Genomic DNA, 17,467 nt, shown 5'->3' with positions numbered 1-17,467 from the left:
CTTACCGCAATATCTGGTAACCATATCATCGGAGAATAATCGTGTTTTTCGTTCCAAATTTCTCTACAGGTAATCGAAGAAACAACCGAAATTAAAACAACGAGCGGTGTTATAATCATGTTTTCAGCTTTCTTCTGCTTCTTTTCTTGATTATCTCATGGGATTTATATATATATACTTCGCAACTAATTAATATGCAATGGACCGAACTTCTAAGAGAAAAACTAAAATTTCCTATTAAAACTCGTAAATATAACTTAAAAACTTTATTGATTAGAATTGCAAGAAGATAAAAATATTATGAATATGTTATTATTTTTTAAATTAATTTAATTAGTACTTTTTTATGTTATTGTTGAAAGTTTGCGAGGGAAAGATATTCAGAGGCGGATTAGGGTCGATTGAGGCTCCGAGCCAGAAGACAATATTGGGCCACTTAAAAAAAAAGAGAGAGAGACAGGAAAAATAAAAATACATGTTATCCGTATTTTTAAATAAAGAAAGAATATTATTTCCAATAAAATTTGGATATAATATGTCATACATTATATTCAAATGTTACCGCCGACTGTAAACTTATAATGTTATTAAAATTGAATATATTTTAGAAATGTTTAACACTAATGGAGCTTGAACATATGCACCAAGTTTGGTTCATATGTGTGTGGGGGGCACGATTTTGTTCATCTTGTTTCAAGTTTAATAACTCCTATTTTTTTCGTCGAAAATTTCTGAAACGGTTGGAGATTGATGCTATTATTAATTAATTATTGGTGGTTAAAGGTCGAGGCAGTGGGAAGACAAAAGGGAGTCGTGTGTGGTATCTCGAGTAGGGAAGGACTTAATGACGATTTTACTCGTTATTAGTATTTACATTTTTTTTTTATATAAAACCTGAACCTACCCTCAAAATTAAGCTTTCTACAATTTTATAATAGTTTACAATATAAAAAGTTTTTATAATGAAATATCGTAATTTATTATTATTTTCAATTTTATATAAAATATAAACGCACTGTAGACTATAATGTTGCGTGTACTCTAAGAAAATGTAATAAATTAGTTAGAAAAGCACAATATTCGACCATTAACAAAAGAATAAATTGGAAACAGAGATTAATTGTAAACGGAACTTCGTTAAAAATATCTTAATTGAAGGTTAAATGTTAATGGTTAAACAAAAATAAATGATAAAGAATTTATAGATATTTAGAATACATATTGAGTAAAATACAAACCGATCAAAAAGAACAATTACGAATTAATCTTAAAAATATTATAACAAATAACAAAATAAAAAGTAATAATAAACTTAACTAGGTTAGATTCATCAATCAAATGACACAAGTTGAAAGTTTTTTTAACTGATAATTAATTAATTATTGTCCCGCTGATAAAACAAGATCAATCGTTATAATGGAAAAACTGAAATATGAAAACATTAAACTCGGTTTCTTCACTTCACATCAATGTAGGCCTATAGAAATGAATGAAGATCCTGTCATACGAGAAACCTGAGAACAAATACTTAAAGTTTTAAAAAGTACGAATAATATTAACATGAATGATTTTACCAATATTTTAGATGACAATTTTAAGAATTCCTAGACTCAATATTAAATTTAAAACGCATATAATACAAGAATATTAATAGTAACTGCAGAATATTGTTCCTAGACATTAAAAATATGTATTTGTCACCGTGAAAAACTGAAATAAGAGAATGTCAATGTTCTTTTGTGAATGTCGACACATTCCAAATACATCGGTGAAAGACCGAATATTTGGTTATATTGTCGCGGAAACAAACGGCAACCAGTCGTTAGGAACACAAAGGGGTATTTATTCAATCAGAGAACATACAACTACTGCTGCTGCTGCTGGCAGTACGAGAACCGCCCTCGACCTGTGAGCTCGCGGTTATATACTACGGAGACATGGCAGAAATATGTAAATGCTAACAAATTACCATGTGTTCTCAGATCGGGAGAATGTACATATAAAACCCGCATCAACGAGGTTCGAACCGGAGACCTTCGCTCGATAGGCAAAGACGCTAATCCCTGCATCATGAACGAGCCGCGGCAATATTATTATCAGTGACGTGCCGTGACATTTGATGATAGGGAAGCTGCGTTTCTGTAAGAAGCCGATTTCCAGGGGCATTCAGTTAATTCTTTAAATGTATTTTTAATAGATTATTTATCTGACGTAATTAATAAATAAATAAGTTCAATATAATTACCTCTGTTATTAGATTCAATAGATTCCCTATGCCTCTAAATGCCGATTCTTGCTTTGATAAAAACATAACATCTATTAATTTAAATACATCTATTAGCCGTAACTATCTCGTTATAATTTTCAATATTTATTTTATATTATTTACTAATGTTAAATTCTATTCCGCTTTGATTTCCAAATTGCTTCAAATACGAAAGAATCGACGATTTTTCGTGNTATCTATTAGCCGTAACTATCTCGTTATAATTTTCAATATTTATTTTATATTATTTACTAATGTTAAATTCTATTCCGCTTTGATTTCCAAATTGCTTCAAATACGAAAGAAACGACGATTTTTCGTGTTTTTCGCCAGCTAAATTGTCAAAGACATTCTTATTCCACACACTAATTTCATTTGAAAATAGTAGGCAAGCCAACACAACAATTTTTGCATTTTTATGCATTTACAGAGCCATTTTATCGTGAAAATGGCGAACAAATTTTTTATAGAAGTGGTTATATTTAACTTAGACATTGACCTTTCTCTTTTAATAATGTTTTCTTTTTCATTATATGATCTCGAGCCAAAACTTTTTTAAAATAAATTTTCAATATCGCAATTACATTCCGANGCGAACAAATTTTTTATAGAAGTGGTTATATTTAACTTAGACATTGACCTTTCTCTTTTAATAATGTTTTCTTTTTCATTATATGATCTCGAGCCAAAACTTTTTTAAAATAAATTTTCAATATCGCAATTACATTCCGAATCGCTAGCCACGATATAAGAGCTAAAATTAAAATAAAATTATAAAAACTTACTTGTTAAAATAAAATGTGTGATCTATATACAATTATACATACCTGGTATAAAATGTTCAATTGTATGAATATAGTTTTGTGAAGAAACGTACATAAAAATAACATAAAATCTTCTTTACTTTTTAAATATTAAAACAATAAACAATACGCTTAGTTAAAATTGCTCCCTACCAGTGGCTCGTGGATGGAATCAGAGACGATCTTGGTAGGTGTGCGGTGCATGCATGCGTGTCAAATCCCGAGGGTGCCGATACCGGTTAATGTCAAATGCCTCTTTTGTCGCATCACTAGTATACCTCAAAAGACGCGACAGGGTTGTTGTAGATTTTAAACGTTTCTGACTATAGCTGTAAAAATCTAAATATGTTAAACTTAGATTGTCCGTCATTTGTTTTCTATTTGTTGTCAAATTTTTATGACAAACGGATACATAAATCGTAAATTTAAGAAACAAATTCTAGAGCTTTTTCTGTACCTCGTGCATCTCTCCCATTCATTAAATTTAGTTGTTAATGACGCTGTAAAAGTAACAGTTAATTTTTTAACATTATACAATAATTGTACACGTTTTTTTCTACATCCCCTTAAAGATGGAATATACGAAATCGTAATATCACTGGTTTAACACTGAAATCCGCGAGTAATATAAAATCGGAGAACGGAATAAAAATATCAAATATTTTAATGGATTTTTTTAAACTCCTGTCAACTATACAGAACTATCATAAAAACATACCGGTAAATTCTTATCGGTTGAGTTAAGTTATAAATCTACTCGCGATTCACATAATGGGGCGAGGGCGGCCAAATATCTAGCGGGCAGGCCGCTAACAGCCCAGAACCAGTCCTGGATAGAATTGGATGCGGTATAGGTGTAGCATCCACCCAAGGTCGTAGGCTTCCACCAGCTAAACCGGATGAGGTTGGTGCTCTGTAAAACGCATGCGCGAATTCGGCTTTTTAGATGCTGACAACACAGCGCTNGCGGCTAACAGCCCAGAACCAGTCCTGGATAGAATTGGATGCGGTATAGGTGTAGCATCCACCCAAGGTCGTAGGCTTCCACCAGCTAAACCGGATGAGGTTGGTGCTCTGTAAAACGCATGCGCGAATTCGGCTTTTTAGATGCTGACAACACAGCGCTTCCACTCCGCCACTAATATTCGAATATATAAATACAATAGAGATCTTATCTTTTTTTCACGTGTAGTATAGAAATTTGCAATAAGATACATAATTCGGTTATAATAAAATATTGTGCGATTATTTTCATATAATTAAAATTAATATGTATTTATTTTTTAGAAAATACAAGGGATGCGGCGCATCCACCGCTTTCAATGGCGACACTCCACTATTGCCACGTGATCTATGATTAAAAACACTGCGTTTTCGACAATTTTACAATTTCATTTGTTAAAATGCTATACCGTGTTGCGTGCGCAGATAACCCGAACAGAATACGGCCCCTGGTCCTAAAATGAATTAGTTAGAAAACAAATGTAGGACATTCTATTAACTTTAACAAATTTAGATTTTTACAGCTGTGGTGAGAAACGTTTAAAATTTACAACAACCCTGTCGCATTCCTTTGAGGTATACTAGTGATGCGACAACAAAAGAGGCATTTGACATTGACCAGAATTCGGCCCCAGTATCGGCAGCCTCGGGATTTGGCAGCCCGCGTTCATGCACGCATTGCACACCTACTAGGACCGTCTCTGATTCCATTCATTAGCCACTCGTAGGGAGCTATGTGACTAAGTGGATTGTTTTAAGATTTAAAAAGTAAAGAAGACTTTGTTATTTTTATGTACGTTTCTTTACAAAGCTATATTTAATTATAATTTTCTTTAAAAGTATATTAATACAGTTGAAGAATATTTTGTACCAGTTCTTCCTATGAACTTGATCACATGATAACGATGTCGTAAATTCAATTTACGACATTGTTATAAGGACAAAAAATTTTCTGAACTGGTATATAGGCCTATATCCATTACACATTTTATTTTATCAAGTAAGTTTTTATTACATCCCATAGAGTATGAAAAAGTAAAAAAAAATCTTAAAACCATAAAACATAACTCTAGCTTCAGTATTTAATATTAAAAAATTGCTAAAAATTAAAGAGTTGTTCAAAGTATTGATACGATGCAACAAAATAATGTTATATATAGAATCTCCTGCAGTTGCCAACCGAATTATTAATACATAGTTGAAACTGGAAGAGCCTACGAGAACATTTACGTGCAATTAAATATAATTACATTAATTCAGCAGTGGCCATACATCATAATGGAGAAGGTTGCGAGATCTCTCTTGATAATGTTAAAATACTAAAAAAAATATATATATATATTATTAAAAGGAAATTATTTGAATATTTAGAAATTATTAAAAGAAATGAATATAAAATGAACTTAAACCATGGTATACCTATTAGTGAGATCTGGCAACCATCTCTTCATGACAGGTAGAGTCCACAGCAGTTCCCATTTCTCCATCTGGTTATAATACACTGTGATGTGTTTATTTTATCAAGTTAAAAAAAAAATATTTTAAAATATTATCTGTAGAAAAGTATATGTGATGCTATTTATATCTATTATTTTTTTTAATAAGATCTATACAAAAAATAAGGACTGAAGAGAGATCGTTGACCCGAAATTCATTTCCATTAGTAAAGCCTATATCAATAACAATTCCTTGTGCGATAAGTTAATGAAAAAAGGCCAAAAACTTTAGGGATATTTTTAAAAGAAATCCACAAAAACCAGTAATGGAACAATTAATTAGAAAAAATTTAATGCGATTCTATCAAAGTGTATTATTCCAATAAATATTGAAAACATATATTTTTTATGATAATTCATAAAGTAACCTAAGGGTGTTCATGCTTTACTTTTACATATTATTTAATTATTATTTTTCTTCCTATGAACTTGATCTACTTCCAATGAACTTGATCAAATGATAACAATGTCGTAAATTCAATTGTTAAAATTTTCTGAACTGGTTTAAAAGATTTTCTTGTTAGCAGAAATATGCTTTTATGTGTCAATATTCGTATTATTCNCGGCCAAATATCTAGCGGGCAGGCCGCTAACAGCCCAGAACCAGTCCTGGATAGAATTGGATGCGGTATAGGTGTAGCATCCACCCAAGGTCGTAGGCTTCCACCAGCTAAACCGGATGAGGTTGGTGCTCTGTAAAACGCATGCGCGAATTCGGCTTTTTAGATGCTGACAACACAGCGCTTCCACTCCGCCACTAATATTCGAATATATAAATACAATAGAGATCTTATCTTTTTTTCACGTGTAGTATAGAAATTTGCAATAAGATACATAATTCGGTTATAATAAAATATTGTGCGATTATTTTCATATAATTAAAATTAATATGTATTTATTTTTTAGAAAATACAAGGGATGCGGCGCATCCACCGCTTTCAATGGCGACACTCCACTATTGCCACGTGATCTATGATTAAAAACACTGCGTTTTCGACAATTTTACAATTTCATTTGTTAAAATGCTATACCGTGTTGCGTGCGCAGATAACCCGAACAGAATACGGCCCCTGGTCCTAAAATGAATTAGTTAGAAAACAAATGTAGGACATTCTATTAACTTTAACAAATTTAGATTTTTACAGCTGTGGTGAGAAACGTTTAAAATTTACAACAACCCTGTCGCATTCCTTTGAGGTATACTAGTGATGCGACAACAAAAGAGGCATTTGACATTGACCAGAATTCGGCCCCAGTATCGGCAGCCTCGGGATTTGGCAGCCCGCGTTCATGCACGCATTGCACACCTACTAGGACCGTCTCTGATTCCATTCATTAGCCACTCGTAGGGAGCTATGTGACTAAGTGGATTGTTTTAAGATTTAAAAAGTAAAGAAGACTTTGTTATTTTTATGTACGTTTCTTTACAAAGCTATATTTAATTATAATTTTCTTTAAAAGTATATTAATACAGTTGAAGAATATTTTGTACCAGTTCTTCCTATGAACTTGATCACATGATAACGATGTCGTAAATTCAATTTACGACATTGTTATAAGGACAAAAAATTTTCTGAACTGGTATATAGGCCTATATCCATTACACATTTTATTTTATCAAGTAAGTTTTTATTACATCCCATAGAGTATGAAAAAGTAAAAAAAAATCTTAAAACCATAAAACATAACTCTAGCTTCAGTATTTAATATTAAAAAATTGCTAAAAATTAAAGAGTTGTTCAAAGTATTGATACGATGCAACAAAATAATGTTATATATAGAATCTCCTGCAGTTGCCAACCGAATTATTAATACATAGTTGAAACTGAAAGAGCCTACGAGAACATTTACATGCAATTAAATATAATTACATTAATTCAGCAGTGGCCATACATCATAATGGAGAAGGTTGCGAGATCTCTCTTGATAATGTTAAAATACTAAAAAAAAATATATTATTAAAAGGAAATTATTTGAATATTTAGAAATTATTAAAATAAATGAATATAAAATGAACTTAAACCATGGTCTACCTATTAGTGAGATCTGGCAACCATCTCTTCATGACAGGTAGAGTCCACAGCAGTTCCCATCCCTCCATCTGGTTATAATACACTGTGATGTGTTTATTTTATCAAGTTAAAAAAAAAATATTTTAAAATATTATCTGTAGAAAAGTATATGTGATGCTATTTATATCTATTATTTTTTTAATAAGATCTATACAAAAAATAAGGACTGAAGAGAGATCGTTGTCCCAAAATTCATTTCCATTAGTAAAGCCTATATCAATAGGCTTTACTAATGGTATAACAGTTCCTTGTGCGATAAGTTAATGAAAAAAAGCCAAAAACTTTAGGGATATTTTTTAAAAAATCCACAAAAACCAGTAATGGAACAATTAATTAGAAAAAATTTAATGCGATTCTATCAAAGTGTATTATTCCAATAAATATTGAAAACATATATTTTTTATGATAATTCATAAAGTAACCTAAGGGTGTTCATGCTTTACTTTTACATATTATTTAATTATTATTTTTCTTCCTATGAACTTGATCTACTTCCAATGAACTTGATCAAATGATAACAATGTCGTAAATTCAATTGTTAAAATTTTCTGAACTGGTTTAAAAGATTTTCTTGTTAGCAGAAATATGCTTTTATGTGTCAATATTCGTATTATTCTTTTATATTTTCTTCACTAGCCGAGGATAACGTAGAATTGACCTGAAAGAAGTGACGAAATCACTCGTTTATTGAAATTAAATATTTTTATTGAAGAAAATTTTACTAAATGTTATTCCGTGTATAATTAACTATAAGTTTATTTCTTAATTAATTTAAATAATTCTCCTGTATATGAAAATCTTTATGAAAGAAATAAAAATTCAATTCGAAGTCATGTTTATTTCCTTGATATGAAAAGATATAATACCACAAACCACAAACTTCTTATCTAGAATATAATCTACGATATTTGTCTGTTTTGTCGAATGAAACCTTGAAACGTCGAGAAGTGGAAAAAAAAAACAAATTCGGAGATATTCTTTATATGTATGAATGTTATTGTATGGAGAGCACGATTTTATTCACCCATTTTTAAGCTTTTTATCGAAAATTTCTGTATATTAAAGAATTTTTAAAATATTTTATTAAATATTTCGTGATTTTGCATGATATACAGAATTTCGTTATACAGGAATTTTGCAGGGAAATTTGTGTATTGGGGAATTAATGCTATTAAATTTTGGTGGTTAAAGGGCATGGGGGTGGTAGATAGAAAAGTGTCGTGTGTCAGCTCGAGTGGAGTCTCACTTAGCCTTTTGACTACTGATTCCTCTTTGTGTTCGGTAGATTACATCAGTATAATAGGACTCCCTTATAGTAATAGCACTTAACAGACAATAGTAATTAAATGGTTACATTGATGACGCGATTTAATGTTTCGAAGATTAAACAATGATTGGATGATAATGTTAAATGTAATTACAAGTCATCTACATCTTCTCTAATTTAATCTACTGTATATTCCTAAAGAAAAAATTTTAGATGAATTTGATGGTTATCTTTATGTTCGAGGTTCTCCACTAGCGTTAAACATTTCTAAAAGAAAAGAATAAACTTATATTAAACAATGTGACACAACAAATAATACCTTACATTTTGATATCTAACAAAATCTAATTTAAAATCGACTTACAAGTGTTTTAGAAAAAGTGGAAGGATTGTCTTGATTGAGAGCAAACATAGCTGCACGAAAACATTTTATATATTTTCCATATTCCTGTAATAGAAATAATTGTTAAACTAATTTATGGAATACAAATTCGTTTATTATCCTAAAAAAATAACATCAAATAATTACCATCGTGTTTTTGCGGTTGCATATAAATTCATCTATTTCCTCAAAAGTTTGGAAAAATTTTACTTGTTGAACGCAGTTTTTGTGAAACTCTGTGATCTAATTAAATACATAAATTGTTATCATTGTTGTTGTTGTTGTTGTTTTGTTAAACAATACTAAGGAAAAGGCAAACGTATTGAATTAAGCTTACAAGTACGAAGTGATTTTCTAATGAACAATAGCGAGCACGGGCACGATCTTTCAAAGCTGTATGAAATTAAACATTAGAAATAAATTATTTTCTTATTAAGAAAAATCGAGTCGTGAACAGCAAGTGTTATTAAAATTAAGTAAGATAATCGTTACCAACCGACTTACCGCAATATCTGGTAACCATATCATCGACTACCATCGGAGAATAATCGTGTTTTTCGTTCCAAATTTCTTTACAGGTAATCGAAGAAACAACCGAAATTAAAACAACGAGCGGTGTTATAATCATGTTTTCAGCTTTCTTCTGCTTCTTTTCTTGATTATCTCATGGGATTTATATATATATACTTCGCAACTAATTAATATGCAATGGACCGAACTTCTAAGAGAAAAACTAAAATTTCCTATTAAAACTCGTAAATGTAATCTTAAAAACTTTCTTGATTAAAATCGCAAGATGGTAAAGATATTATGAATATGTTATTATTTTTTACATTAATTTAATTAATAAATTTTTATATTATTGTTAGAAGTTTGCGGGGGAAAGATATTCAGAGGCGGATTAGGGTCGGTTGAGTCCCCGGTCCAGAAGAAAATATTGCGCCCTTTAAAAAGAGAGAGAGAAACAGGAAAAATAAATAAAAATATATGTTAACCATATTTTTAAATAAATAAAGAATATTATGTACTATTAATGTTTTATTTTCAATGGATATGGAATGAATGACCGATATCTGGCGAATGTCAACATTCTCCAGTGAATGTCAGCATTCACACAGTCGTTTCGTGTATGTACGAAATATTTGTTAAATATCATTATTTCTCATTTACACCGGCAAATGTCGACATTCAACATGCGTTGATGGTGAGTGTTGAATAAAAATATTTTTATTACGTTAAGACAAAAATGCAACTTTTTAATATGTGAAAATAGGAGAAAGTTTAAGTAACAACGCATGTAAATAAACTGTTGAACCTAAAACGAACAGTTCATTCTTAATCAGAAAAGAAAAATAATACGCAATAGTAAACTCAAACATACATTATGTGATTAACGTTATAAAATCTTATTTATTGCAACAGCTTAAACTGTTATGGCACTTTGAATTGCACAAGAGTCCCTTGCTTTTACAACTGCATTTATTCGTGGAAAACTTCTTTTTGCAATGACAGCGTGTATAACCTTACCCTCCACTTTTTGAATTAGCTGCAGCTGCTTCTCTTGGCGATATTTCTTAAGAAGAAATCTCATCTATAGAAAGTAACATTTCTTTACAAATTACGAACTGATTACGGGTATAAAGCTGCTTGAGGGTACCATTTTTGTTCGCTAATTTATAAAAGTCGGAGTCTTCTATTCCAACAACAACCACCAACACATTTCGGGCATCTGTACGGTGACGGTTGACATCGGGGACTTATATTTGTACGGTATCAAAAATTTGAGCAGAAGGAAACGGCGAAGAATTTGGTGACAGACTGTCGCCTCTCTGTCGACATCGGTTTCTCGAGTGTCGTTTCGAACTCCACCAAAACTTTTATGTAGTCTGCTTATCGACATACACCGGCGATTGTTCGAATGTACAGTATAATAATATAACCAAATATTCGATCTTTCACTGACGTATTTTGTACATGTCGCCATTCACCGGAGAATATAGACATTCTCTAATTTCGATATTTCACAGTAACAGATATAATATGTCATACATTTTATTCAAATGTTACCGCCGATTGTAAACTTATACATAATTAAAATTGCACATATGAAACAAAATTTGGTTCATACGTGTATAGGGGCACAATGTTGTTTACCCGGTTTAGCTGAATAACTCCTGTTCTTTTCGTCAAAAATTTCTGAAACGGTTTGTGTATTAGAAGATTGATGCTATTATTAATTAATTATTGGTGATTAAAAATCGAGGGAGTGGGAAGACAAAGGGGAGTCGTGTGTGGTATCTCGAGTAGGGTAGGACTTAATGACGAATTTACTCGTTATTAGCATTTACATTTTTTTAATATAAAACCTGAACCTCCCCTCAAAATTAAGCTTTCTGCAATTTTATAATAGTTTACAATATAAAAAGTTTTTATAATGAAATATCGTAATTTATTATTATTTTCAACTTTATATAAAAATATAAACGCACTGTAGACTATAATGTTGCGTGTACTCTAAGAAAATGTAATAAATTAGTTAGAAAAGCACAATATTCGACCATTAACAAAATAATAAATTGGAAACAGATTAATTGTAAAGGAAACTTCGTTAAAAAATATCTTAATTGACAGTTTAAATTTTAATGATTTAAGAAAAATAATTTATAGGGAATTTATAGTATATTTAGAATGCATATTGAGTAAAATACAAACCGATCAAAAAGACCAATTACGAATTAATCTTAAAAATATTTTAACAAATAAAATAAAAAAATAAACTTAACTAGGTTAGATTCATCAATCAAATGACACAAGTTGAAAGTTTTTTTTAACTGATAATTAATTAATTATTGTCCCCGCTGATAAACAAGATCAATCATTATAATGGAAAAACTGAAATATGAAAACATTAAACTCGGTTTCGTCACTTCACATCAATGTATAGAAATGAATGAAGATCCTATGTCATACGAGAAACCTTAAAAATACTTAAAGTTTTAGAAAGGACGAAAAATATTAATATGAATGATTTTAACAATATTCTAGATGACAATTTTAAGAATTCATGGACTTAATATTAAAGTTAAAACGCATATAATACAAGAATATTAGTAATAACTAAAGAATATTGAGCATAGACATTAAAAATATGTATCCATCTATACATAAAAACTTTATAATTGATACATTGACTAATTTAAACTGTGATAATTCCGCAATTGAACTGGTTCAATTTGTTTTAAATTTTATTTGTGGTACAAAATTTTTCAGACAATTGGATGATATCTTCGTCGGCTCACGTATAGGCCCTAAAGTTATGTATGAAGAAAATAGATCAAATTATTAGAAACCTCCGTGGAATAATTGAATGCAATAGGTATGTAGATGATTGCTTCATCATTTATGATAATACTGTAACCAACCTTCAAATAGTCTTCGACAGTGCCAATAGTATGGTAACTAACATAATTGTTCAATTATTAAAACCAGTGGGATCGGTGATAATATTAATACACTAAAAATAAAAAATTTTTAGTAAAAAAACAAGTAAAAATTATATTCCTTCTATTTCCGACTTCGAGGATTCTATGAGCCAAAACAAGACAAACAAATGGCAAAAAATAATCATCACTTTATTAAATTTATTCATATGCATTTCGCCACATAGGCCTCCTCAGTGGATACATCAAGGTGTTATTCGTTGGTTACGTTTTATACCCAACAGCCGTTCCCAGCATGCATCAACAATCATTCCAGCATTCAAATTAAGCAAATTTACATGTTCGGCGATACAAAAATGTTCTACAATTTTTCTTTCTAAGTTATTTTCTATTCTATACAATATTTTAGTATTTTTTATATTTATATTACAATTAAATTCTCTACAATGTAAAAACCATGCTGATTCCGTTCTTCTCAGTCTAATGGCCGCCTCATGTTCCTTTACTCTCAACTCCAATCTTCTTCCGGTTTCTCCAATGTAATAATTTGGGCTTCCACATGTACATGACATTCTATATACGACACCGGCGATCTTAAATTGGTCTCTGGGCGATTTTTCACTATTTATTATGTTGATAATGTTTGACATTTTATTCTTTTGATTCGCAACTATGCATATAGAAAATTCTTTAAATATCGGTTTATATTTTTCAAAAAGATTAGTAACGTAAGGAAACTTTACATAAGAAATATCTTCTATACTGTTTTTAACATTAAATCTACGTTTTAAATATAAATTGTACCACTTACAGAGAATATACTTCGGATAATCATTTAACTGAAATTTCTTAAACAATCGTTTTACTTCTATGTCTATATTTTCTTGCTGAGTTGTTCGATTTAATATCTTTCTTAATTCCATGATAAAAACGCTCTTTTTTTGTAAAGAGCAGTAAGTAAGTGGTTAAAAAGCTGTTAAAATAGTTAAAAAATGAAAAGATTAATTAAATTTTTTAATAAGAAACATATTTCTTTAGTTATGGCAGATAAATCAAAGCAGTTGGTGATTATAAAAAAGGAGGAATTGTTATCGAAAAAATTAGAAATAATTTCATCAGATGATTATGAATCATTACCTAGAAATCCTATTGAAGAAATTAAAAGCAATCTTACTAAATTAATTAAAAAATATAAGAATGAAATTCCAGCATATCAAGTCAAGAACATTTTGGATTTTAGTAATGTAAGTGTGAACCGCCGGGGAGGTCGGAAACCGTCGACTCTCCCTTTTCGGCTACAGGTCGTTAAACCTGCTCACTTGTCAAGATGGCTAAATTTCGGATGCGGTCCCGAAGGGTCGGGATTCTTGTGGTCAGGTCGAGTGGAGGAGGTGAGAGGGGTCGTCGACGAGGCGTAGGCGATATACGAGTAAAAGGACACCATTTAACAATGAGAACAACAATTTATTAGACTAACAAGAACGTAATTAATGATTACAAAATCTAACATCGGGGGGGAGTGAATTTATTTCGCCTAACTCCTAACTCGCGGAGAGAGAGTTTACATTCATCGTTTCATACCTCTAGTCGATTCCAACGTAGGCACAGAGTTCGACGCACAAAGTTAAAGTTTCCCGACGACTTAATCCTTTTGGACGGTAGATGTGAGACTCCCCTGAGGAGGGGGAAAGAAGTCGCTTTTATAGCTTCGGGCTGGGAAAATCAATCATGTGATCACCTATTGTGAGAGATAGGGTTGGTCCTGCAGGTGTGGAGGTTAAAGTTGTTCCCGGGATCCAAAACAAAATGACGAATTCGGACTTTAACTATAAACTTTTTGTCTTGCAGCAGGGGAATGCCATTGTTCGAGGGTTGAATGTTTATACCAAAGCAGAATGTTATCAGTTTCCATCGACATTTGATTCTTTTTTTCGAAAATGTTATTTTAACGCGGAGGCGACAAATTTATTTCAAATACGTCGAAAATTTAGGGAGAAAATGAAGAATTTCTATTTTTAGATTATACTGGAATCGGATCTCACATAAGAGAACCTAAGTTAAATGTAAGAATCAAAACACATAAGCCTGGTAATACTTGCTAGGAGGCCTATGTGGCGAAATGCATATGAATAAATTTAATAAAGTGATGATTATTTTTTGCCATTTGTTTGTCTTGTTTTGGCTCATAGAATCCTAAGTCGGAAATAGAAGGAGTATAATTTTTACTTGTTTTTTTACTAAAAATTTTTTATTTATAGTGTATTAACATAATTGTTGATATCAAACGTGAAAATAATGGCAATTTACCGATTTTAGACATCACAGTAAAAAAGTCTCATAACAGATTAAGTTTCAAAAAATATATCAAACCGTGTAATGAAGGAAAAATTGTGAATTACCGTGTTTCCCCGAAAATAAGACATCCGCAGAAAATAAGACCTAGCACAGGTTTTGCTGAATTGCGAAATATAAGACCTCCCCCTGAAAGTAAGACCTAGCGAAGTTTTTTTTAGTCGTAACGGTCATCGACAGATGGTTGAAAGTGGCCGTTGGCTTCTTGAAAGTACAGCCACTGATTGGTCAACAGACAATTACGCCACACGGCATGATTCGCATAAGACTATGGCTTGGGAATCACAGATTTGCATAACGTTACGGCTGGTTATGGCTAATTGGTCGGCCGGGAATCACGCCACATTACATTTGCATAGTGCTACGGTTCAGTAAGCACTAATTGGTCATCGAGTCCGATGTTGACGCTATAAAAAGGTGACAGTTGGACACACCGGATATACGTCACTCTCGTCTAAGTTCGATTTAGGAATTTTTTTTGTTCAATAATAAATGTGAATTCTTCTTCCTGGAAAAAATAAGACATTCCCTGAAAATAAGACCTAGCGCATTTTTCAGAGCAAAAATTAATATAAGACACTGTCTTATTTTCGGGGAAACACGGTAGTTATACCTGTCAGTTTATATGAGACAATACTATATATGGGGTACCTACTTAAACATCTATACGGGCAAAAGAGATCTTTCCAGCATTGCATGAGCAGATGCATGTTCCAGTGTTAAATTCTCCAGTTATTTCATGATGATTTAGCCTAGCAAACAAATAATCTCTGATTACAAAGGATAAAAACAACATTGCAGAAATTGATACAAAAAAGTGGCTATCATCTTTTTAGGGAACATGTTCAAAATGACTGTATTGTTAACAAAGGCAAAGATGTAGATGGTTGAGCATGGCATTCTTAGCACCACTGTTTTACAGACCACTTGTACATATCTTACATTGATACTTTTAGATGACTAAGGAAAAAATCCAGTTTGGAGTCAAGGTGGAGGCTGTGTTCTCTTATCCACTCTGCAAAGCAGTGATGCATGTCTGCCAGCAATGAGGTGGAAGGCCATCTAGCTGGTACCAAACTAATATTTGAACATCTTAAACATGACAGTGGACAAATGACTTGCCATCGACTCTATAGTTGCACCAATGGCAAGTCATTTGTCCACTGTCATGCTTAGGATGTTCAGATATTGGTTACATTTGGTTTTCAATGCTCCAGAGAACCTGCTTCCATTGATTTACAGTTCAGTTTTGCCCACTGGAGAAAACCTGTTTTGTTATTTTTGCTGATCAATACTTTGTCCACAAAACCCCACAAGACTAACTTCGGTATACATTTTGGGGCATGAAATGAAACAAAATGAACACACTATGTTGCACCTTTTGCATCTCACAAAAGATTAGCACATTTCTCCCCCTTTCCCCCTCTTTGATACTTCATCACATTGCAGACACGTGTGGTTACATTGCTTGCTGGTTATTACTCCTGGTTATTGTTCATTGATAAAGATCTGTTTTGCCATTTCATCTTCTTAAGTATTGTTTTATTAGGTGACAGTTTTCTCTTTTAGCCCAAACCTTGACTTATTGTCACAGTTACTGTCCTACTTCCATTTGATTATTATTAAGTATAGAGATGCTTACTCATCCAAAATTAACCAAAAATGCCCAAATATGACATCCAATGAAACTCTGTTCTGGCATCTATGTGAATCACAGAGTACTACTATCAAACAACTGATTCAGGCATTTTATTTTACAGATGTCACATGCTTTGGTAGGAAATTTACATTTTTTGCAAGAGTGTCCAATCACTTTTTGCAACATAGTGTATATGTTACTGCTAAAGCTCGAATATAGAGTATATGTTACCGCTAGCTAATCTGCAGATTAACTAGGGTGATCCGTTAAAGATGCTAAAATTGCTCTATTTCTCAAATTACCTAGGTAATCTGCAAATTACTACTAGGCACTCGGTAAAGTGAAAATAAGATTTTTGCTGGAACAACAGCAACGTTTCTGTACGCTTAAATTAACATAATGTTATTTATTTAATTTTCAATATCTAAAGAATCAAGTTAATACAATCAACAAATTAGTTGATTGAATCAATCATCAATCAATTAAAAAAACTTTAATACAAAAATCAAATGGTTTAAAATATTACTACAATTAGAGAAATGAATTTGCAAAACATATGATAAAATTGTACTTACTTATTAGTGCAATCTAAAGGTTGGTGACACTTTGAATTACGTAGAAATTGGTTTTTGCAACAAGCACGCCTATTTGTGGTACATTTAGATTTGCAGTCACATTTTCTGAAACCCTGCCCAGTACCAAGGGATTGTTTTATTGCTGTTTGACGTAAAGATATTTCTACAGCAGG

General features: G+C 31.6%; 1 protein-coding gene across 1 annotated transcript; it reads right to left on the bottom strand.

Annotated features, from left to right (window-relative positions):
• Window positions 1-8,924: 8,924 nt before the first annotated feature.
• LOC111633727 lies at window positions 8,925-9,916 on the bottom strand. The gene is made up of 5 exons (XM_023378337.1): window positions 9,793-9,916; window positions 9,626-9,681; window positions 9,436-9,531; window positions 9,271-9,354; window positions 8,925-9,173 (listed from the first exon to the last, which is right to left on the bottom strand). The coding sequence occupies exons 1-5, from the start codon at window positions 9,914-9,916 to the stop codon at window positions 9,102-9,104; spliced, it is 432 nt and encodes a 143-aa protein (XP_023234105.1). The 3' UTR covers window positions 8,925-9,101.
• Window positions 9,917-17,467: the final 7,551 nt, after the last annotated feature.

The sequence above is a fragment of the Centruroides sculpturatus genome, unplaced genomic scaffold (genome assembly GCF_000671375.1).
Source record: "Centruroides sculpturatus isolate CEXI.00-Female unplaced genomic scaffold, Cexi_2.0 scaffold732, whole genome shotgun sequence".
In the NCBI taxonomy this organism is placed as follows: Eukaryota; Metazoa; Arthropoda; class Arachnida; order Scorpiones; family Buthidae; genus Centruroides; species Centruroides sculpturatus.
The sequence above is the reverse complement of the archived record's forward strand: the minus strand, read 5'-3'. Positions and strand labels throughout refer to the sequence as shown.